The sequence below is a fragment of the Lentinula edodes genome (assembly GCF_021015755.1).
Source record: "Lentinula edodes strain Le(Bin) 0899 ss11 chromosome Unknown C8R40scaffold_47, whole genome shotgun sequence".
Taxonomy (NCBI): Eukaryota; Fungi; Basidiomycota; class Agaricomycetes; order Agaricales; family Omphalotaceae; genus Lentinula; species Lentinula edodes.
Window position 1 is genome coordinate 251,485 of NW_025764353.1, and position 24,074 is coordinate 275,558.

Below are 24,074 nucleotides of genomic sequence, written 5' to 3' on the forward strand. Positions count from 1 at the left end.
TCCAGCCGTTAGGTCCTTTACCCTCTGCGCCCCCTCCCTTTGCCCAGCACTTTTGGGTGGTGTGGCCAACCTTCCTGCAGTTGGGGTTTGCGCAGGTCGGCCTGCTCTTGTCTGGGGCCTGTGCGCTTGCTACGTGCGTCGCCAGTAATGCTTTCACCTTCTTCTCCTCTCGCTCCTCTTCCGTTCGCCTCTTCTCTTTCTGTAGCCAGATACCTTGGAGATGGATAAAGGCCTCGCTGCTTGTTTTTCCAGGGAGGTGCCTAATGTCGGCATCCCAGTCCTTAGGTAGTGATGCGAGGACGATTACGCGGAATTTTCCATCTGTTGTCACTGCGCCAGCGTTTGTGGCCTTCCTGAGTAGGTTTCGCATGGTCCTTTTGTGCTCCTCCATTGTCTCTTCAGGGTATGCATATCGGTGAGCTCGGAGGTTGCTGTCGTGGAATAGTAGGAGTTCTTCCGATTTTTGTTCAAATTGTTTGACCAGCTCCTCCCAGATTACGGATGCGGTTTCGGTGTAGTCTACGCCTAGCCCGGTTGGGTCTGTGATATTCGAGACTATGGTGCTTGCTACGTATCGATCGCGGGCGTACCATTCCTCGGGCGAGGGGGTTTGGCTGTACGGCGGGGTGGTTGGTGTAGTTGTGGTAGTTGTTCCCTCTGGGGAGGTTACGGTTACTGCGGGCTTCGTGTCGCTGGGCTTGGGTATGGTCCCATGTAGGTACCCTTGTAGCCCTTTTGATTCAACTGCAAGACTAACTTCTCTCTTATACGGCCACCAGTTATCCTCCCCCTCGAGTGCTAAACCCGTGGGGAATCGTTGGACATTCGGCATGTTCGATGACGATGACATCGTGGTTCAGGGGCTCTGTATGGATGTAAGTTTATTTTTTTTTGTTGCTCTTCTAGATAGCGAGTCTCATAATCTGTCAGGTTGTAAATACTCAGTTGGATGTAGAAACAACTGTATTAGGTACCTGTCAGGTTGTAAATACTATATGTGTTGTGAGTATACTGTATGTAAGTAGGTAGGATGGGGCTCACCTCAGTTGGATGTAGAAACAACTGAGGGAGCCTTTGTCCGCCGTTCGCAGGTGGCTGATAAACTGTATAGTAGTGTGTATGTAATCGAGCGGAAGCAGAATGTGGGCTGTGCGTACGCCGGGCGGAGGGAGTTTAACATATGTTTGACCCCTCGACCAATTCACTTGCAGCTGCTACTATGCGAGAGAAGGGTGGTCCGCAGCGGTACGTCAGAGTCTACGTGAAGAGGAATGGGAAATGAGATGTCAAGAGTTCGGAGTTGTTTGGAAATGGTGATGGCCCACCAAGTGATCATCATGGTTTGGCGGTGGTTCTGCGACGTCGGATTGCTCCTGCAGAAATTATCGAACAACAATCAGTTTCTGATTAGGAAGTCGTCCGTACACCGATACTCCCCTCAACTGGCAACTTATCAATAGCGGAGCTGCTCGTGCTCGCTAATTTCCTTCCGCAGAACAAGAACGTAGGCTGGGCTGTGTGCTTGAGACCCTCCGGTCCGTCATTTGTCCTTCAGAGCATGATCAGCTTCCCAATGATCCAACCCACATTGAATACGTTGGCAGCTATGCACTAGGCATACATCCCTCTGCCTCCGGCGTCGATTGTCGGGAATGTCTCCTCTTCGGCCTTTTGGGAACTTGCTTGGAGTCGAATTCGCCATAACGAGAGAAGGAGCGGCGGTGCGGATGTTGCTGTGCAAAGGATGGATCTCGAGTTTGAAGGGGTGAAGGTTGATATGCATGCATTGTCCCGCACAACATCAGTGTACGTTCTTTTTCTTCTCGATGTCGGAAAATCGACTAATACAAACTAGATGGAAGAACAACGCGTCGTTCCTGCTTCCTACTTCAATTCTGGTCACACCCAACGCGTAAAGAGACGTTCTAGCTTTGCTCAACACGATCCAACCTCTATCACTCCTCTCAGCGTTTTGTACCGTTCATTGCAGTCTCAAGCTTTTTTTAAGTGCTTGAGGGCTGTACGGGGCACGCTTCGGCTTCTTAGGATGATTCCATCTCACCATGTTGCTTATGCGCGTCATATTTACTCTAGTTCCGCTTGATACTGAACTACCAGAATTGGAGCCGCACCATCTCGTGCGCCAAATTTTCGCTACGTGTCCCAATTGGGATTGGGATCCGCGGGTTCCTTAGTTGGTGTACGCCGATGTTCCTTCAGGCCAGTGACAGATTCTGGGTTGGGTAGCATAATGGTTGTTCTATCTACCGAGCGTCCTTTGTCGAATTTGATCTTCCATGCAAGTCGGAATTCGGTGGAAGTGATGCGAAGGGCATTGCAGAGGGCGGATACTATGTTGGATGAAGGACAGAGCTGGACGGAGGAGTGTAGCCTAGATTCAGAGAGAAGGAGTGTCGCATCAGGAGTTTTTGAAGCAACATAAGGCTTTTATCAAGCTTGACATGCATTACTGGGCCGGAAGTCTTGAAAGATATCGGGTGGCTGGAGAGTCGGATTGTCAGTGTAAGAATACTTTAGCTTCTAGAAGCGTTCATGATCTCACGTTCTTGCTTTAGTTCTGGGTGCAGTCATGCACTACAGTACCAAGTAATCAATGCTCGCTTTTGGCCTATCCGCTTCATCGACCCTGGAATTGTCGATGTAGATAAGAGCGCTTGTGAATTCTAATGGATGCTATCTCTTTGGTCTTTCGCGATTCTTTACATAACACCTCAGCTCCCGCAAAGTCATTCGCTGCACTTACTCGTTTTGAAACCAAGTTGCAAAACAACGGTAACTCTGACGATTCACAAAGCACCTTTATATCGCTGGCTCTTGTGAAGCGAGCAAATCTCGATCAGGACGTGGGTTTAACGAATATCATCCCGGATCCGTTTATCTGGTCGGACGATGGCTATGATTCTGCAGACGACGACGACGATATCCAAGATTCCATTTCCCGTGAGGTTCAATCAGAGATATCGACTACATGAAGTCGCGACTCTGAGGTTGTGTCCGCCTTGCAGCGCAAGAAAGCCACTGCCGCTTCCAAAGCAAACGAGACTACGCACATACCAGCACCAACGAAATTGCGAACCAGCGCCGACGTGCTGAATCGGCTGCTATAGGGTCTGGTTATAGGAAAGCATGAGGGAGATGAAAACGCTGTTGGATATGAGGATCGGTTCTTGGGCATCAAAGATTGGAGGTTGAACATGAATCCTTTGTATGTACCGCGGTCGCCTTGCTTTGATTGAGTTACTGATCTTGCTATCACACATTCCTCAGCGCCGAATTGCTTATACTTCAAGCGCGCTTCAGACGGAGAAATAATGTGGGATAAGAGGAAGAAAATCGATGTGGTATTTGGAAGTGGGGTCGGGGCAGGATAGCTCTACAGCTGGTTCTCAAAGTTTAAGCTAAATGTCATTTCCATATCTTTCGCGGGGTTCGCTCGATTTATCAGGAGAGAGACCGTTCCAGCCAACCACTGTTGGTAACTTTGTTGACGGTCGTATTTTTGGGTATATTCACACCGTAGTTGAGGCAAGAGCAAAGTTCTCCAACTTTACAAACAAATACAAGTGGCGGCCGTTCTGCTTGAATATGCAAGGTCGCAATTTGTAGGGACACTCCTACAAGGTAGCTGTCTGGTTATATAGTTGTTATAGAAAGTACTTCTTGTCAACGCCGCTCAGAACAGAGGATACAGCCAGTGCTGGTTTTCATTTACTGTCGAGCTGAGTCTAACGTGAATCGTAGCGATGAGTGAAACCAATAGTGACGGTGCCTGCAGCACATAATTCAAAAGGCAGAGAAAGGAAATATGAAGTGCAGGTATGTATGAACGGCTTCGAGTTTATTGGTACAAGGGATATACGATTTACGTTAGTCAATGAGTGAGTGAACAATGAACGAAGAGAAGATGGAACGAAGACAAGGTAAAAGGGAAGAAGGGGAAGGAGATAAAGTGCGAGTAGCAAAGAGAAAGAAAACCGAAACAAGAAAACGAAGGAAACACATCTTTTTGAACCACAAGACTCCGAAATCATCCTTCGAGGTTTGGGTCCCCTCCGGTCCTGGATTGGGAGAGTAGCACGCGCAGTGATAGAAGAAATGATCTGGTCTTCCTCTTCGTCAATGTTGATATCCCCACTTCCCTCTCTCTCTCCTTCCCCAGGCTCTGCAGGTGCTCTCTGATCGTGGTACCAGACGAAGGAAGCCCTGGCTCGAGTCCGGAGATCCATTTGTTCACTTTTGGGGCCACGTCTCGTTCCTTGAAAGTCTCAAACAATAGCTCATTGATACCCTGATCATCGATCGAGTTACTGCCCTCTGAGCTTGAACTTCGGAAGAGACTGTCTTCGTCATTAATCGAGCTCGGAATTTGGGAGCAACCACGGTTCAAATTGGGGTCCTGGACCCAGACGTTATCGTCTCCCTGTCCATCGTGTCCCCCACCTGGCCCATCTTCCTGTCCAGAGTCTCCCCCGACGCTGTCGTCTCCCTGCAGGGGCTCCCCCCTACTTTCTTGATTGGGCAAGGTGTCGTCAGTTTTACCACCACCATCACCCTTCTTGAACCATTTGAATGGTTTGGGCATTAAAGCATAGATGTCAGCTGCGAGCTGCATGTTCTCTAGAATGAGGTTTTCATCGTCCTTGTTGTACTTGAACTTCTCCAAAATGTCGCGTTTCGACAGCTGAGAGGTGGTCCAGTTCTCGGTAGTGCCCAACGTGTACTGAACCTTGGCGCCCGTCTCATTGAGCAGCATGCACAATCTCACTAAAATAGTGAGAGGATGCACGTATGAGTTTAATGTTAGGCTGACAAGACTATTATGGGGACACCACTTGGAAGAAATATCCTTGCGAACGCAGATGGCATACTCGAAAGACGTGCCGTCACACTACAAGAAGGGTAAGATTCACTAACAGGGGGAAAGGGAGATAATGCATACCAAATCTGGATGATGCGTGCGAAGAAGCGATAGCCAATCGACTGCGGGGTCGTCCGGTTTCAGCTGTCTCACGAACGAGAGATAATCATTTCGTATTTTGTCGATGACGAGTCGGTGCTTGATATATAGCAGCATAGTCATTTGATCCAGTCGAAAATGCACATCGTTTCGTACTGCAAAACATGAGCTGAGATAATATCTTCAGGGAAATGGAAGGATGCACAGTAGAGGTAATTGATTCTAGAGTTCGGACTAATCCATCCTCGCAGCGCGAAGTATGTAGCCAATCTGGCTTCCATGGAGTAGCGTTTCTCTATGGCATGCGCGGCTTGACAAGGGTACTCGAGCTGAGTTACGTCGCACTTTGCCACACCTCGCTCTGAATTTGCACTAAATTCCGATCTCCCAGACGCAATGCATGGGCTGATGAGATATAACGGCTGGGCCAATGTCGATTGTTCGTTGACTGAGAAATCGTCGTCATCATTGTCGATCACGACCTTGCCATGTGTGTGAAATCGTCTGGCCTTGTCGTTCACGCCGTTCATGGCCCAATCAGGCTTGGAAACACCTGGTATGTCTGGTGCTGCAACGGTGAATTGGGGAACAATCGCCCAGAGACGAGCCTTCCGTGATGTTCTCGGGGTGTCTGAGATGACTTTCCAGGTACTGGGCGGTGCTTTTGTTGAAAAAAACGGATTATTCACTTTTGAGAATTGAGTCGGTGTTGACGGAGATGGGGGTGTTCTAGACGTTGTTCTGGACGGTGTTGGGGATGGTGAACGTTTGCGAACTTTGGTAAGGAATTTTTTGAAATATTTTTTGGCGTTTTTCGTGGTATTCTTGAGAGGGGAACCGCTCGATGTTGCAGATGAAACCATATCGACAAACAAATTCAAAGGCAAGGTCGATTCAAAGCAAACTACATAACAAATCACTCTCCCACGGGCAGGCAACGGTCTATTGAACCAGCGCCCAAAATTTAGGATAAGATTTCATTATCCTGATCCATCATCCCAACTTGCCACCACTTGTTCAATGCCAGTTCCTCCGAAGCCACGGAAAATGAGCGCACGACAGAATTCACTTGAGAGGGGCGCCAGCTGAATGAAAGGTCTCTGCAATGAAGAGGGCTGCGAGTGGAACGCTCAGTGCAGTATTCAATCTTGAGCTGGTTTCACTGGGTGGTGATTCGGGGTTTATCCCCAACGATCATAATAAAATAAGATGGACAGGGAACACGAGTCGCTGAATTACTTCTGCTTCGGCTACCTCCCTGCTACAAAATACCTCAATGTTCATCAATACTAGTCCTCGCTCTTCTGATCTTCTACGTCGACAGATAGCTCGCTCTCAATGTGAACGTAAACCCTGTCCCCGTCCTCGTTCAAATCCGTATGGCCCATCACTGGGAATCTTCTTTCCTCCTCCCTGTCCTCTCTGCCCTCCCGAAAAATCGAAGCACAACTATCCCAATTATTCTAGACTGACATTCTGCAACATCGGGTCGGATTTTTCGAATTATCTCATTCGGGGGAGATTTTGATGTTCATAGGGGTGTTTACTCGGGTTTCGCGATCACAACGAGAGAAGATGTAAGGCGATCGCCGCTCTCAGAAGTTGCTATGTTTCTAGTATACCTGGGCTCTCCGGCTCGTACAGTCGACCTCCTGTACAGACAGGTATGTACCGTACGTACTATCATCTTTTCCTCTTCCCTAATTCAATCTTTCCGGTGGTCTAGCTGGAAGATGTCAATTACGATGATTATGACAACGACAAGATCTATGATTGTACAATTGGAGTTGTAGGAGGGATAACATAACGATGATGAACACCCTGGATGTGTGCTCGTTGTCCGTCCTAGTGAGAACCTGGAGAGCAAGGCGTTGCTGCTAGAACGTGGAGAGGCTCGGCTCGACTTATCTGACTGTTCACTTCTAGTAATTGATGTATCTTGCCCGGACAATTCTACTGATACTGGCCATATCCGACCGTCCGACGCCTCCACGATCCACATAGCTCAGTCGTATCGACGGGATTCCATTTTTGAATCGCTTCTGTCCGTCTCAAAGAGGAATACCCGATTGCAAACCCCGCAGTACTAGTGCGCTCACTAGTCTCTAGAGTCCTTTCATTCAAAGTCGGACTAATGCCGCTAATTTCTGGCGTCTAAAAATCTTTCAGGTCGACCATTTCGAAACCTTGAATTTCTGATCAACGACAGAGATTTGGTTCGATGCAAGGGTATCACGCTAACAAACCGAACGGGCAATCTTCTAAGAAACCTCGACAGGATGTGAAGGTAGGAGGCCAGAGTCTTCTTGGACATTGATCTGCCTTGTCACCACTCGCGCAGATACTAGCTGAGATAGATAGTCAAACACAAGGGTATCTCACTAAGCATGCTAACCAATGAAAGTAGCCCTGTTTGGATTATTCAGATTTTCAAGTTTGATTGTTCGTAAATTCCCATGAGCTGAGCTCATGGGTTACTAATACTCATTGCAACTTGCTTTCTACCAGATTAGTACTACCATGGCCGCAAATACTATCGTGTTCTATGATATACCCTTTGCGGAGTCTAATATCTGCTGGTCTCCTAATACGTGGAAAACACGGTACGTGTATAATAGAATTCTTCTCGACGGCCAGATATAATGACATCATTTTACCAGCTATTCTCTCAACTACAAAGGCCTGTCTTATCGAACAGAATGGATTGAATACCCCGACATTGAAGCTCTCTGTATTAAAATCGGCGCAGCCCCCACCGATGTTAAAGCTGACGGTATCACCCCAGACTACACCCTCCCGGTAATCTACGACCCGTCCACCAATAAAACCATCTCTGATTCATTTGCCATCGCCCTATACCTGGACACTGCATACCCTGATACCCCGAAACTGTTCCCCCCGGGAACGCAGGCATTACAAGAAGCTTTTGTGCAGTATGTAAATTTAAGGTGCATTCCCCGTCTGGCTCAATTCCTAAGGCCGGCTGTGTTTTGGAAACTTCCGGAAGGGAGGAGTCAGGAGTATTTTCGGAGGACGAGAGAGACATCGTATAATGTGACGATAGAGGAGTGGACTCCAAGGGGGGATGAGAGGGTGAAGGAGTGGAAAAGGGTCGAGAGGACGCTGGGAGTGTTAGCTGGGCATTATCGGGTGGCGAAAGAAGAGTTTGGATTTCTGGATGCATTTCTATCCGGAGTTAAACCGACATTTGGGGATTTTGCATTGGCGGGGATTCTGAAGTGGTGTAAGGAAGGGTTCGGGGAGGAAAGTGATGAATGGAGCGATATCTCAAGTTGGCAGGATGGGAAGTGGGCGAGATTCATAAATAGCTTAGAAAAATATGCAGCAGTTGCTTGAACTGGTAAAATATCCGAGTCACTGTTATGTACGACACGCGACACGCGAAAGAGGAAATCTGTAGAATAAACAAATAAGACGTGGTAATTATTCTTGTCCGAGAGGCTAGCTTGCTCTGATCACTATCTCAATCTTGGACAAGGAAACAACCTACAGAAACCGATCTTTCCGTCCGTCTTTCACACCTTTTTGGCCTAGTTTCGAGGCAACGTTCATCGTCGCAGCACTATACGAAGGAAATATGACATGCTGGGGATCGCTCTGGGTTGAAGTTGATATTGTGCTCAAACCGGGGGGACCCCAAGTACGTCCAATAAATCCGTTAGATAGTCGAACATGATGGAACGGAAAAAGCAGAACCGATGAATACATATGATGATATGATCACGAAAATGATAAAAAACGATCCTGCTTTGATTATGCATGTATTCCAACTGATCATCGATAATTTATTCTGAGTCATAATAACTTGCTCTCTTTTCTTCCACCATGACAGAGAACATTATCGTGTTTTATGACATACCCTTAGCGGAGCCCAACATTTGTTGGTCGCCAAATACGTGGAAGACACGGTGCGTGCAAGATTTTTCTTCACAAGGACCATGTGATAATATGACATGATGCCAGATACTCCCTTAACTTCAAAGGTCTTGCTTATAGAACAGAATGGATTGAATACCCCGACATCGAAGCCCTCTGTATCAAGATCGGCGCAGCCCCGACGGACGTTAAACCTGACGGTACTAGTCCACATCAGGAAAACCGTCCTCTGTTAATATACTGTTTATTATTGAAAATTATTGAAAATTATTGCTAATTATCAGGATCATTAATTAGTGATAATTAGCAAATATTGCCCGGTCCCCTTTGCGCATTAATGAATATTTACAACAACTTAATGACTTTTAACAGTAGCCTAATGTTAGTTTAACAATATCTTATGGGTAATTTGTGACTATTTTCCACTCATGAATCACCTCATCCTCCGACATTGCTCAGTACAGAGTTACACACACAACGCTTGCAAGGAGAGGACATTTATTGCATGAACAGTACAAACAGCATTACAACATACTGTATACACTAACTATTAAACATATACTCCAGTCTGCTCTCCTCGTTACCTTGCCATGATGTACACAATACAATTACTCAACCTCCACTGCAGCCCTGAAGAACAGGGATATTTAAGTAAAAATTAAGTAGTGGAGAAACTATGCCCGGTACCGATAGAATGGCTTTTGAGTCACAACTTGCATGTAGGATAATTATAGTAATTGTTTCAGAGAGGTCTGGAAAAAAGAAAAACAATCATAAGAGAAAGAAACTGTGGAAGGCAAATAAGCACTCACCAATGCCAAAGACTTCGCCTGGAAATGGTTTGCATGCTCATCAAACCAGATTGCAGCAGACATGGCAACGAGCGACGGAATGGTCAAACTTAAAGAAAAAGAGTCTGGCAGGGGCCACACACAGGTGGAAAAGGAAAGAACAAAAAGAGGGGACAGAGAAGGGAATTGAAAGAGAGGCAATGGCGGACGACAAATGGCGCCACGTCGCAAAATATTGGGGGAAGTTTGAACTCCGCTTCAATAGTTTGTCAGCGTGCTCGGATAGCACACTCAGTGTTCCGGCAAAAGCTCGGCTATGGACTTGTCAAATTTTTTCGACAATTGAACTCCCTTGAAGTGCATGTACAGTGCAATGAACATTGACTATTGGGCCTCATTAACTGGGTGCAGTGTATACATGCACTCAAACACCTCAAATCTAACCTTGTATCAATCAGAAGCACTGGCTCTGTGATAGCTCAAAGTGAGCTCGATAACCTTTCACCGATATTTTTAAGGCTGAAGAAAATTCTCGGTAATATGTGATCATTCTTCTCCTGTCCTTGCTAAAAAGTGCTAATAACTGATAATTATCAGAATTAACAGATATTTTTGAGATATCAACGGGAAACTTCAAATTAGTGACAAAATTTCAATAATATTCATTTATTAACCGAGAGCCGTTTTCCTGATGCAGAATATACCCTCCCCGTAATCTACGACCCATCCACAAACAAAGCCATATCGGATTCATTCAACATCGCTCAATATCTCGACACCACATACCCTGATACCCCACAACTTATTCCCCCAGGAACCCGAGCATTACAGTCCGGTTTTACTCAATACGTGAACTTGAGGGTTAAATCTATTCTAGGACAGTTCGTTCGTCCGGTTGTATTTCAGAGACTTCCGTTTGGAAAAAGTCAGGAATATTTCCGGCGCACTAGGGAGGCTTTGTATAATGTAAAAATTGAAGAGTGGGCTCCTCAGGGAGAGGATCGTGCGCGAGAGTGGAAGAGACTTCGGAGGGCGTTGATATCGTTAGACGGACATTACAGGGAAGCGAAAGAAGAAACTGGTGGTGATTTCTTATGCGGGGTCGATCCATCTTTCGTGGATTTTGCTTTAGCAGGTATTCTTCAGTGGAGCAAACACATCCTTGGAGCAGAGAGTGAAGAGTGGAATGATATCTTGAGCTGGCAGGAAGGGAATTGGGCGAATTTTATGAGTAGATTGGAAGGATATGCCGTGGTTGCTTGAACCGCTGTAACAGTATAATCCAGACTCGAATATACTGATTTAGTCACTTCAGGGTTTTCTCCAGAACCACTGGATTGTGTATGCATCATCCATTGACCAAACAGCTCTGGCCAATCCGATGGGGAGAAAATAGCAGCAGTACTAACGATATTGAGCGATTTGTAATATAGCAGACTCGATGCACATGCGAGCGCAAAGATGAATGGGTTCAAAAGGCGCATGAGTCCTTTGACGGCAATATTACTTTGACAGTATCGCTGATAATTTTGCAAGGCTAGATGGGAAGCGTCACCGATAAATATTCATGGAATAGTAGGAAGGAGCTGAGATAGAATAAAGGAAGTCCGAGAATAAGACGAGGACGGACGAGGTGGGAAGATAGCCTTTGGACGGTGAGCCCACTCGATGCCTCTAGGTGATAGGAGCTTCAGAGCCCTCATAACCGGTGTTCCTGATACATATGTCCTTCTCCTGCTCAACGATCTGCAGCTCCACATGGGGATCTGTAAGGACAAGAAAGTTTAGTTCCTGGAAACGCTGTTGGCAGCATAATACCGCGGAAAACCGTAGTTGAATCGATACAGGATTCCCGGTGCTGGTTTGGGAGATTGTGAGATACGAGATGGTGACCGGTGTAACAAAGATACTGATTCGAATATTCTGGGATTCCAGAGGTTACGCCCAGGGTGAAAACGAAAAGAAGAGGGTGAGCGGAAGTCCGAAAGGGGGCGTCGGCACAAGTTGGGGATTCATGGTGCGAAAAGGGCGAGAAAAAGTTCATGTCGGGGTCAGATGGCCAGTCAACGGGAAAGCAGTAAGAAAATATCGCTTCGGATTACAGTATAAACTGCACTCGGCAGCATATCGCTGGACGAAGGGGAACAACCAGCTAGAATTCGCAAGTGAATACATCAACACAACCAAGTAGATTAAACAGTCGAACGTTTGAAGCAAGTAAAAGTCTAGAAAGTGATAGTATCGTTGTGGGTATCTGTAAGACGGTAAGGTAAATACAAGAAAGATTGCTTTTAAGAAATCATCATGCGTGCAAAATAAAGAAAAACTAAGGGAAGAAATAAACGAGGAAAGAGAGGGAAAGATGAATGATACCTGCTATGCATTGTGAGAAAACTGTGGTGGAAATCGAGTTTGAGAGTGGGAAGTAGGTTGAGAGATATAAAAGTAGGAGAGAAAAGACAAAGAGAGGAATAGAAGAAGATCGCACCGAACGACACATTATCTTCTTCCTGAAAGTAGTAGTGATTTCCATATATGAGTAAATAGTAGCATATGTAATAATCCAAACGAAAAGAGAAATTTAAAAGCAGTTTGTTTCGACTAAAGGGCAGAGTAAAGTTGTTAAACTGTTGTGGATCGAGTCGAAAATAAAAGTGAACTTACGACTAAGATTCCACAGAACACAGCCAACTGGAGCGAAAACGAACACAATACAACGGGAGAAAGGAGATAGGTCACGAACGTGTATATATGTACCTATCTCATTCTCATCGTCTCCTTTGCAACTCTTACACTTTACACCGAGCTTGGACCCCCAACCTTGACTTCAATCAATGATTTACTCTTCATCTTCCTCCTCCTCTTCTTCTAACACATTATGCAATGGCGCCCCATGAATATATCTCCCCGGACTTGCTCTCCCAGCATCCACGGCATCATCTCCAATCCCCAATCCTACCTTGGACGGAGGTACCAGTTCATCCATCCCGTTCACGTCGCCGTCATCCGAATCGTCGTCTTTGTCATGGAGTTGACTGTTTATTCCTACTATGGACGTAGACGTTGAAGGTTTGGTTAGAGGCTTGGCAGCGGGTACTGGGGCAGCAGGGGAAGTGGGTAGAGAGGGTAGGGAGGAAGTCAGTGCCGGTACAAATGATGCTGAGGGCATTGTCAATGAAGCTATTATAGATCAAATATCATTAAGTCAATGCAAGTCTCAATGACGGACGAACAAACCTGATTTATGAACAGTCGGTAACCCAGCAGCAGCTTTGACAGGAATCTTTGATGGAGTCGTTGCTGCTCCTGAAGGCAAAGCCGGTAACGACGAAGAAGTGGTTAAACTCTTCTTCTCCTTCTCTCTGTACATTTCAATTAACGCGGCCGTCTTTCCGGGCGTGCCTGACGTAGAGCCAAATGTGGATGTGAGGACAGATGGTTTCGCTGGGGGAGTTGGGGAGAGGGCCACAATAGGAGCGATTGATGTGAGAGCGGAGAGGTTGGAAACGGGCACTGGCGAAGGATTAGATGAAGCGCTGGAAGGGGCAGGCGAGTGAGGGAGAGAAGACGATCGAGGTGGTGAAGTTGCTGGCAAAGAAGAAAATGTAGCGGAAGTAGAGAATGATCCGCTCTTTTGATCGGGCGGTAAGCTCGGTAACGGTCGTGCCTTCTCAGTTTTCGCAGCGTAAAGTTTATCCAAGTCCCTCGGAGCGTCGTCGTGTTCGTCGTCAGATCCATGGGCATATCTAGCACGTGGATCATCCTCATCATCTTCATCATCCTCATCGACCTCATCGACCTCAACTGCCTCAATATCATCAGCATCAACATCATCATCGATGTCGCTATGCCCATTCAAACTACCAGAAGCAAACATATCCGCATCCCGAGACGACATCGCTTCTGGCTGACGCACATTGAGCAGGTCATCATCTGTGGTGATTTGTCTGAGCATCTCTTGTGACGCCCGCTTCCTTTCAGGATGGAGATCGAAGTATCCCAATCGGCGGTTAGGGACAGACGATGTGAGGGGTTTGAATTCAGGATCTTCCTCTGCGTCTGCGTCAGGGAAATTGTAGGATTCAGAGGTGTATGAGGCGTCGAGGTCGCCGCCGGAGGTGAAGGATTGTTTGGAAGACTGGGTATATGATTGATCATCGTGATGACCTTGACCTCCATGACCATGACCAATCCTAAGACCATTCGCATGACCAGTTTCTTTATCCTTCCCAAACCTCGGGACCATCTGTACCTCGACATCATCTGAGTCTGAGTTCACTTTGACAGCAGATGTTGCGGAGTTATCTACTCCCTCGAAGATACTCTCGTCGTCGTCTATACCAGGATACGGCTGTCCATCTCTAACGGCACTTAACACCCTAGCTACTTCTTGCGAAGCTTCCTCCGGGCCTCCATTTCGTTTACTTGCTTCGACTGACACTCGATGAGCGCCATAGCCTGGAACGACGATATCTACCCATGCTTCGTCGTCGTCAAAATCTCCTCCCTTAGGACCACCACCTAATCCAAGACTGAATCTCTTCCCTCTACGTTCAGAGCGTAGCCTGTCTCGTTCAGCAAGCCTTGCAGCGCGTCGACGCCGAGCAGCTTCTTCGACAAAACCGTCTCCCCTAGTTCCATCCAGCTCGAGTACAACCCCTTCTCCATGAGTATCACCTCTTCCATCTAACTCTCCGTCTAATCCTCCTCTTCGACCGCCTTCTCCGAATCTATCCCCGTCAACATCGATATCGACATCGCTCTCCCCACCCGACCCAAGCCCAGTCAACCTTGTCTCAAACTCAACTGTATGGTATTCTGCAGGGACAAGATTCTGCCTCGACTGCCTCCGGCTGGTTTTTGGTTTGGGACCTTTGGGTTTCAAAGCCGGTTTCGACGTACCAGAAGAGGGTTTCGGAGATAATGCAGCGGACGGAGGGCCTAGACGGAAGATATTTTTGATAGGCGTTGAGGTTATAGGAGAGGGTTCCTCATTTTGTGGTCGAGGTGCAGATAACGTGGGCATCGACGGCTCCAGCTGCGAGGGAAGAGACTGCGGAAGAGGTTGCGAAATTGGGGGCGGCGGCAGTGGTGGTAAAGGATGTCCAGACCCCGTAGCTGAAGAGAACCCTGCCTCATGTGTTGTTGTATTATGTCGACGAAGCTCATCTCCGAGATCCTCAACATCGGTATATCCCTCCCCTCCCTCTTCACTCCCGAGCCCACCCTCGGGCGAAAGCGTATGCAAAGCCCCGTTTAATGTGATGACCTTGGTCCCACGATTCCCATCTGCCAACATTGCATCGAATTCTTCAAATTTATCTTTTGGTGGGCGGGGAATGGCTGGGCCTGTGGGGGTGGAGGGGGAACCATCTGGAGTTTGAACTTGTTTGCCTGAACGAGAAGGATGAGAAAGGCTTGTAGAGTGAAGATAAGGTGTAGGCGTAGGCGTCGAATCGTTTCGTGAATCTTGAGGTGTTGGAGTAGATGAAGTAAGAGTACGTGTACTTCCACTGAAGAACGATACAGGACCTGCTTTCTCCTTCTCCGTCTTGACCTTGTCCTTCTTATCCTTCTTATCTTTTTTATCCTTCTTAGTCTTTGCCTCCTTACCCTTCTTCTCTTTTTTTCCTCTTCCGGAATCGCTCATCAACCCCAAGCCCAGGGTCGAAGTCGACGCACCGGGCGAGAAGAGTGATCCCAATCTGGTCCTAGCTATCGAGCCTTGGGAATACGGCCCCGGAGATAAGGAAGATGAAGTCGAAAGGGAAGTCGAGCTCGAAAGGTTGAGCACATTGAATGGATAGTAAGCATAGACAGGATTAAGGATGAATGAGGGATGTATTCCTACGAGCTGATGGCCGAGCTGGGCACGGTATTCGCGTGGGACATATTCTTCAAAAAGGAAGAGAGAAGTAGATGTTCGAGGGTCTTTATCGTTTGATGAAGGAGACGAATGTGAATGGGAGGAGGGTAAGGATTTGAATTCGACCTATATCGTTTGAGAGGAAGAGTATCGGTAAGAATGTGACAATTATCGGTCGTGATGAACATGAAAGGAAATGAAAAGTTTCGTAAAAGGAATGACAGGTGGATACGGGAGAGATATGCTCGCAAGCCTTGCAAACACCCGGAGAAAAACTTACCATAGCCCAATTACACTCTTTGAACAGTTCGTTCCTCCACTTGGCCTTATCCGCACGATCTCCGCCATCCTTTGCCTCGTCGTCTCGGCTAACAGATCTACTGAGAGACATAGTTGTTGTAGCTTTGGTGTTTGAGTCAGGATTGGCACTGGGAAAGGAGTGAGTAAGGGAAAAAACCCAGAGAGAGAGGAACACGGAAAAAGGGATGCGCGGAGTGCGAAAGGAGACAACGTCGGGGAACAAAGGGAAAGAAACGAGGGGAAGTAGGGCAAAGGGAAGAAAAGACTTACTGCGCCATCGAAGACGAATTCCACAGCCCTGTAACCAGATCACCCAACAAGCCTAAGCCTTGTTGAGAAATAGACCCCAGACCTAACTCGCCAAACCCCCAACTAACCAGATCCGTCCAAACATCCACGAACGCAGCTTCGATGAGCGTCTCAGATCCTGGGAGGAGGAGAGGGGTGGAGTCATAGGTGAATGGTGGGAGGGGCTTTTTTGTGATCGTGCGTTTCATTGTGAAAGAGGTGAAAAAATGAGGTGAAATAGGGAGTGATGCAGGAAGAGAGCACAAAGAAAAGATGACAAAGGGTCACAGGGAAGAGGGAGGAGAAAGGGCAAAGGGTGAGAGAAGAGGCAGAAAAGAGCAAGCCGTCAACTTTGAGAAGGTAAAAAAAAGAAAATGTAAGCATACCTTTTCCTTCTTTTTCAACCTCTTCCCCAAACTGACACCAGTAATGGTTCTCTCTCTTTCCCCTCTCACTTCCTTCCCTTCCTTCCCGTCTTTATCTCTATCTTTACCTGACCCGATAATCCCGAATTCACTCAGGTTGAATTGCAAGGCAGCATCAAGGCCCGTATCCAATGCGAATTCACCTACATCGGTTAATCTTCCATCTGCCCCAACGTAGCTCTTATCTGGATCATCTCCTGCACCGTAACCATACCCATTGTTATTCAAATGCGAGGAGTTAGTCGACGACGAAAGTGCCACCGGACTCACACCCCCACTCCTCCTTTGTTCACTCAAATCAAACCCACCATTCACGAAATCCCCCCAATCGACAGAATCTCGGATTCCTCTTTTAGCTGTCCGGGCTTTTCGTGCACTTTCAGTGAGATCAAATTTGAGTGCACTCTCGATATCTCTGCTGCCTCGCGCGGATGAACTAGGAGGCGAAAGGAAACCGGATGTCTCGAATTGACCCCAATGAGCATCTGATAGGGTTTTGAATCGGGATGACTGGGAAGAATGATGGGAGGTAGAAGGCGATGTAGGAGACGATGATGTAGGAGGACTGGAGCCCTGGAAGGAATACGTAGAAGTTGATGAGGTAGACCTCGTCAAAGGACTTGATGTCGAAGCATAGGAATACGAGGAATAGGAAGAGTAGGATGAAGAGGATGACGAGAGAGACGATAACGGAGGAGCATACGGGGAAGACCCAGGCTCGACTCCCGGAGGGATATTCATCTTCTTTCGATAATTGTCAGAATACCTCACAGGCATTTTCCCTCCTTTTCCTTTGTCCCTACCACCACCATTACTAATAATGTTACCCTGTGGTACCTGTACAGGCGGGGACACCCTCCCCCATTCCTTATTCCCCGGCAAACTATTGCTAGATAACCCGCCTCCTCCTACTGCAGCATAGGTCGGCAAACCCCATCTCGCAGAGGATCGAACAAGATCTCTGTCGTATACAGGGACCGTACGTCGAACAGCAAGTAAACGTATAGTCTGTGCTCCCTTTCTCGGTCCAAGACTATGCTGTTCTCGATCTCTGAATCCACCGCTTCCCAACAGGTCGGCGATCGCGAGCACTCGGGCATGGCCGGAGAGTGTTCGCGGGTAATCCTTAATCCACTCCTTCAACCTTCCTGGGATACCTCCAGCACCTGATCCACCTCCACCTAAGGAGGTAGGAGTATCTTGCCATCGGATGAAGGAAAGGAGACAGTGCTCGGTGGCGTGGACGGAGCGGAGGTAAGCGGTGTAGGTTGACTCAAAAGACGTTGGGTCAGGAGTGGTCGAAGTGGAAGAAGAGGGGATAGCTGAAGGCGGGGGGACAGTAGGAGATGCGGAAGAGGGAGACAGTGAGATGAGGTCGCCAGGCAGCGCCCCCAACCCAAACAACAACGGTCCAAAAAGCGGACTTAACCCTGGAGGCGTAGCTCCTGATTTTGCTGAGTGTGCTACCAGCTTCGCTAATAACGCAAACAACGTTATTAACGTCTCCTTCAACGCCGTTGGTATCACCTCCTTATACTCATCTCTCCAAAGAGTCTCTTCTGCGCCAAACTCATCTACTACTTTGACAGGGACGGAAATCCGCGTCCGGGTATCAAGTAGGCCGGAGAAATGTGTTAGTGGATAAGAGAGGAGGTGTTCTTGCTTTGCCCAGTTGAGGTATGCAAGATAGGGAATCAGGCCACGGGTAAAAGTCCGATTATGAGGAGTCGCGGGATTCTGAGGCGTAGTAGTTGAGTGTGGTAGTGAAGAAGATTCTATCCGAACGACTCGAGCTAGTCCCCAGCGTAAGAGCATCCCGAGCTCGTGAGGACCAGCGAATCGTGCTTCGTCGTCGAAACCCGCTATATGGTCTCCGCTCTTCCTTAGATTCGTGTTTCTGCCGCTGTTGGAGGTTAAATACTCCACATACTTGTCTATCAACCTCTTCACTCGCCCCGCATCTAGATCGATGGCAACTGGTACTCCTCCGCCGCCTTGCGAAACGGTACTACCGCCATTGCTAAACACGAACGGCGTTTCGACGTCAAGGTGCTCTGATATCAGCTGCACCAGCTCACGGAGGTCGGGTAGACCGAGTACAAGGGTTGGGTAAGAGGAGAGATAGCCATAGGCATTGCCGGTTGCTCCGTGTGAGCTTGGTGAGTCAGAGGATTGAGAAGGCAGCACGGTACCAACGAATGAACCACTTTCATCTGTTGGCAACGAATTCAAGAGCGTCAAAAGGGTATGTGTAGTGTAAGGAGGGTACGGGGAAAAGTCGGTGTCGGAAGGAGAGGAATGCGAGTTGGATCGGGAGAAAAGGAATGACATCGGAGATTGACGATTGGCCAACGTATTGAGGGTATCAAATAAGGTGTAAGTGGAGGAATTATGCAGGGTGTTGAGAATATTTCGGCCACCGACAGTACTGAGGGTCTTGAAAGTATCTGAGGGTTTGGGAGAAAGACTGATATTTGGCATCACAACGATTCGTAGGAGAAAAGGCGGTGTCGGTGAAATTTTATGAGTACACGAACATAAATTGATTAGACAGGATGAACGTACCTTGTCAGGCCGAAGCCAATATCCGTTTTATCCACGTATGTGAGATCTTATGAATGAACCTCTTCTTGCCTGGTGCCTCCTTTCTCGTTCTGTCGTAATTCTTCGTGGGGACTCTGTTTTCTGTGACCGCCGCGCGCGCACGTGTACCAAGAAACGCCAAACGCCACTGGTACTTGTCCTTGTCCGAATAGTGGGGCGTCGGATAGTGTGATAGTTCTGTCGAGGGCATAAGTAACCTCCTTTCCTTCAAACAGCTTGATGATGGAAACGTACGAGGAAGGTGACTCCGAATCCTGAGCGTTTATGAGAGGTATGAGATATGGCAAAGTAAGGCAGGATGATTTGAATGTTGTGAGTACGTCGTGTATGCCGATTTCGAAGGTGGGGTTGCGAAAATGAGCGTGCGGCGTTTAGTTTAAACCTATGGTGTGAACAAACTTACTTGATGGATCAATTAGTAACCATGTATTGAAAACGAAGCAGAGAATGGAAGGTGGCTGTAAGAAACCGCCAGCGTAAAATGAAAACAATGGAAGGACCGAGGGAAGGGAAGAAAGTGAACGCTGAAAGATGGAACGGACAAGACAAAACCAGTGGGGATTGGACCAAAGCCGAATCTGGGAAATTTAGAAATCACCAATGTTTATGTGATATGAATTCTTCCTAGCATTACAATACTGAGGACACTTCAAACTCACGTCCCAAAATTCGCCGTCCCCGAATATATCGTAGAAAGTAGTTCTTCAGGTCCAAACGCCTCAGGAGGTCGTCAATGGTTTCGATTGGAAGACTCTTATGTATCGAGGTCACGAGTGATGCCGATGAGTAGCGACAGAGAGAAGAAAACAAGGACACGAGAATTCACAGTGCTATTATGCAGAGCGTATCCGCAACCGTTTTTCCCTCAAAGTCATCACGTGGAAAAGATTTCGGCAACGACCGAGCCCGAAAAAACAAGGTCACAAACTACGACGACGACAAGTCAACGCCTGGATAAAAGCAAAAGCAAAACTTGCCTTGCGTCTCTCCATAATCCACGCTCGGACCTTTTATTCACGTCAAATTAGGAAACAATGCCTTTAGGACCTCCATCTTCCGCAATCAATATCCAACCGCCTGCTCCTAAGTTCTTCACTTTCGCAAAATGTTCCGTACGTTGGGTTTTCTATCAGGAAAGATCACAGATTTATTTGCCATTATTCATCCATCCATCTATCGCCATTCATCGCGCTTCCTCGTATCTTCCACACCTCCAACTATCAATCGGGTAGTCGAATGCCAACAAGCATGAGCATCTACCCCGTTCTTTTCTCCATCCTCGACCACTACCTCCGACGCAAAGATGACCAAGACCGGGTTATCGGGACTCTCTTCGGCACGCGCACGGAAACGCACGTCGCGATCCGGACTTCGTTCGCTGTATTCCACAGCGAGACGAGCAAGCAGGTTGTGGTGAATATGAATTATCATCGATTAATGTATGAATTTGCATAAGAAGGTTGATTCGCAGGAAGTTATTGTTGGATGGTGTGTATCTTTTTCGTTAAATATCTGGACGCTTCTGAATACATGTTCCAATCATTCGACAGGGTCTCATCTCACCAAATATCCTGCGTTGATACAAAATTTTTACTCGCAAGAGACCGCGCTGTATCAAGCTGTACATATTTCGTTGGATTCTGGTGTTGAGCTAGGACAGCCTGCTGATGTTACAGGCTATATCAGGTGTGTATTCACTACTACATTCTCTGCGATTCCGTCACTTCCCTCATTCCGCATCGTTTTCTGACGACAGCTCAATCTTCACCAAAGTCAAGAACCCAAGAACTTACCCTTATTATACAGTTCCCCAGTGGGCATCTTTACAAAACCCGAAAATTGCGTGTTTGTTCCCATCCCCGCCGAACTTAGATTCGACTTGGACCGAAGCGGAGGTATGTTCGCTCTACGTGAACTCTATTTCCCTACCAGATCTGACCTCCTCGCAGTCGACCTCCTAACATTAATCACTCTCTCTTCCCTCCCTTCCACCTCACCCTCCTCCACCTTATCCTCCCCAACAACCTCCCTTGAAACCCTCTCCTCCTCCATTGAGAATATTATCTCTATGATCGACCGCGTGCTTACCTACGTCCGCGCCGTGCTCGCCGGCGAAGCTCGAGGTAATGCAGCAATTGGGAGGTATCTCATGGATACCTTAGGTGCGAGTACAGAGGGCGATACAGGCGTCGGTGGGAGTGCTGTGGAGATGGGTGGGTTCAGTGGAAGGTTACAGGATACATTGATGGTATCGTATTTTGGTTAGGGCTCAGGCAGAGGTGTCGTTGAGGTTGGCGTTGGTCAGTGGCGCGTAGCGGTAGAGTTGCGTATATTCATCTCACCACATATATTCTTGTATTCAATACGGCATAGTATAGGCTTCATTCATTGGATATCTCTTTTTTTTTTTTTTTTTGAGCGTTGTTGCTTTCTGGCGAACTTTACAATGTCGTTCCCATCCGGCCGCTGGTTCTGCAGGGTATACACCGAGCTTGTAACTGTCTCCCCGAGGAAATGCTTTCCGCACTGGCGTCTGTAGTGCATTGTGTGAGACTCCGTGTGACGGCTTCTTTCTCCTCTTCTGGGTTAAAACTAAAACTGAGATTCAAAATCGACAAAGAGAACCAGAAGCGACGAGAGAAAAGTCTCGAATACCAGCTAGGAAATGCCGCAGAGGATACCTCAGATATAGCATCTTTTGTGACTATCGACACAAAGTCCCTCAAGAATGTCAGAAAGGACCAGACCATCTTCGAGAGACTGAAGGACTTTCTAACCACCGACACATTGGACTTCTTCAGGCACAGGAACGAAGAGGAAGGAGATGGACGAAGCAGAACAAGAGGCAGAGAAGAAGAGGCAGAAGAAGGTGCGAGAAAGAAACGGACTTCACCAAAGCGGTATCGGACAATGAAGCTTTGCTTGCGAAAGTTAATTCGGCGGGTCACGGTTCTGTCTCTGTTTTCAATCCAAACTTCCTACCTTGCGCGTGTAAACATATGGTTTACTATGGGCATGCATATAGTCACATTCGTGACACATCACACTATATATATAGCATTACCTTCTTAGATAGCTCTCTCTCGACTTCCATCTATAGAGTACTCTCCTGTATCCATTATAGCTCTCATCTCTCCTCGCTCTCTCAATCATAGCCGATTCCTAGTATTTGGTTCTCTGTGAGTCCCGTCTAGTGTTACCTGCGAACGCAGGTTTCCACTTTTTTTTTACTACGTTTCAAGCTTGGTTGTTGGGTCGGGAGGTCCATAGACCACCACGCCCAGATATAATTTTCATCTAAACACGTAATTGTGGTTCTCCAAACAGAAAAGAAATCCACCGGAATTCTTACGTCTCGTCATTTCGTCTTCGTCCTTCGTATCTCGTCCCTCGTATCTCGTCCCTCGTATCTCGCATATCGTTCTCGTTTGGCTTGCCATCGTTTTGGTCCTTACCTTTGGTCATTACCTTCATCTCGCCTATCGTTTTTTATCATTCGTTTATCGTATTTCATCTTGAATTTCACCCATAGTCCGCTGGGAAATCAATAATCAAATTCATCTTTTCATCTTCCCACCTTTCGTTGCCTTTGAACATCTCACCCAAGTTCACTGACATGTTACCTAACAGCTTCGTTACACTGGCTGAATTGCGACCTCGCCGTGAAGGTTTACGTAGCGCGGCCAAGACTTCGACTCCGGATCCTTCCCCTGATCCCCCTGCAAATTCAGAACATCCTCGTTCTCCTTGCATTTCAACAAATAATTCTTCCAATCCTCCCATCATCATTCCGCGTACTGTGTCCCCATCTTCATCTGAGGAAGACATCATGACCTCTCGTTTAAATGAATCCGGAAATATCGAGTTGTCCAACAGAAAATATGGACCCCGCGTAAAGCCTACCACTGTACTGTCTCCTGAGGATCTCGATGATCTTTATGAAGATGCTCGCCGTTTCGCTAAAGCTCGTTCCGCGGATACAATCGATAATGTCCGAGAAGTAATTGCGGATGCTTTCTCTGCCTGTGTTCATCGAGATTGGTTCCGTGCCGAAAAATCTGTCCACCTAGCACTTGCCTTGGAGGTAAAGGACGTTAATAACGATTCAGGCCCACCTACCTTTCCCTTCCTCGATGTTCTTCGACGCAAATTTTGTGGTCATGATTGCGCTCAAGTCCATGCTGCTCGACGTGATGATATCCGAATGTCTGTTGGGGGTGTGGGATGTTTCGATGATTATCTCTCTCAGGTAGAAGGCTGTAACAATCGTCTCAAAGGGGTTGGGAACTACCTCACCCCTGCTCAACTGCTTACTATCCTTGCGCGGGGAATTTCTCCTACTCTCACGGCAATTCTTTCCGAACAAGGAATCGTTATTGACGAAACAACTGTATATAAAGAATGGATCTCTGCTTGCCGCGATTTGGAGGTTCGGTTCAAAAGTAGACTGTTGGCTGCAGATCGTACTGGCCGTCGTGGCAACTTCCCTTTCCCGGGCGGCTCTAACAACGCTCCTCCTCATAAACGCACTGCAACCAGCGAGCCTATGGGTCATCCAAACAAACGACCTACTTCTGACGGTCCTGCATCTACTGCATCGGGCCCTTTCTATATGCGTGCATTCAGTAAAATGCCTGAAGCCATGCAAAAGGAACAACGTGAATTGTTATCGCGTATCAATGCCTGTGTTAAGTGTCGTACCGCTTGGGGAACCTGTTAGAATGGGAGCTGGCCAATGCTCCATTGGCCACCCTAAAACTACCTCAAATCTGTTTCGCCAGAATCCTTCAATCCGCTCCTCCGATTCACTCCATGATGGCAGATAATATCTTCCTTACCTTCTCCTCTATAGGATTCCACCCTAACATGCATCATTAGTCATCATCCTTGGCTCTCTATGGCACGGCGAGTCTCGCTGGTCATTT

The 24,074-nt window shown here is 47.4% G+C and overlaps 6 protein-coding genes across 6 annotated transcripts; 4 read left to right on the forward strand and 2 right to left on the reverse strand.

The window, feature by feature from the left end:
* Positions 1–4,048: 4,048 nt before the first annotated feature.
* Positions 4,049–5,841, reverse strand: C8R40DRAFT_1073476 (uncharacterized protein; the record flags this gene model as incomplete). Its single annotated transcript, XM_046226576.1, has 3 exons — positions 4,049–4,909; positions 4,961–5,133; positions 5,184–5,841. 3 exons carry the CDS (start codon positions 5,839–5,841, stop codon positions 4,049–4,051), a joined length of 1,692 nt encoding a protein of 563 aa, XP_046081315.1.
* Positions 5,842–7,498: 1,657 nt separating this feature from the next.
* On the forward strand, positions 7,499–8,335 carry C8R40DRAFT_1175913 (uncharacterized protein; the record flags this gene model as incomplete). Its single annotated transcript, XM_046232409.1, has 2 exons — positions 7,499–7,581; positions 7,639–8,335. The coding sequence occupies 2 exons, from the start codon at positions 7,499–7,501 to the stop codon at positions 8,333–8,335; spliced, it is 780 nt and encodes a 259-aa protein (XP_046081316.1).
* Positions 8,336–8,824: 489 nt separating this feature from the next.
* On the forward strand, positions 8,825–10,929 carry C8R40DRAFT_1175914 (uncharacterized protein; the record flags this gene model as incomplete). Its single annotated transcript, XM_046232410.1, has 3 exons — positions 8,825–8,907; positions 8,963–9,075; positions 10,364–10,929. The coding sequence occupies 3 exons, from the start codon at positions 8,825–8,827 to the stop codon at positions 10,927–10,929; spliced, it is 762 nt and encodes a 253-aa protein (XP_046081317.1).
* Positions 10,930–16,281: 5,352 nt separating this feature from the next.
* Positions 16,282–17,688, reverse strand: C8R40DRAFT_661725 (uncharacterized protein). Its single transcript, XM_046235806.1, has one exon. It carries the CDS (start codon positions 17,320–17,322, stop codon positions 16,405–16,407), a length of 918 nt encoding a protein of 305 aa, XP_046081318.1. The 5' UTR covers positions 17,323–17,688; the 3' UTR covers positions 16,282–16,404.
* A 2,709-nt stretch (positions 17,689–20,397) lies between these two features.
* Positions 20,398–21,540, forward strand: C8R40DRAFT_1268220 (uncharacterized protein; the record flags this gene model as incomplete). Its single annotated transcript, XM_046233991.1, has 5 exons — positions 20,398–20,588; positions 20,621–20,637; positions 20,700–20,835; positions 20,956–21,044; positions 21,099–21,540. 5 exons carry the CDS (start codon positions 20,398–20,400, stop codon positions 21,413–21,415), a joined length of 750 nt encoding a protein of 249 aa, XP_046081319.1. The 3' UTR covers positions 21,416–21,540.
* Positions 21,541–22,548: 1,008 nt separating this feature from the next.
* On the forward strand, positions 22,549–23,957 carry C8R40DRAFT_661839 (uncharacterized protein). The gene has a single exon (XM_046235808.1). The coding sequence runs from the start codon at positions 22,766–22,768 to the stop codon at positions 23,867–23,869; it is 1,104 nt and encodes a 367-aa protein (XP_046081320.1). The 5' UTR covers positions 22,549–22,765; the 3' UTR covers positions 23,870–23,957.
* The last annotated feature ends 117 nt before the right edge of the window (positions 23,958–24,074 follow it).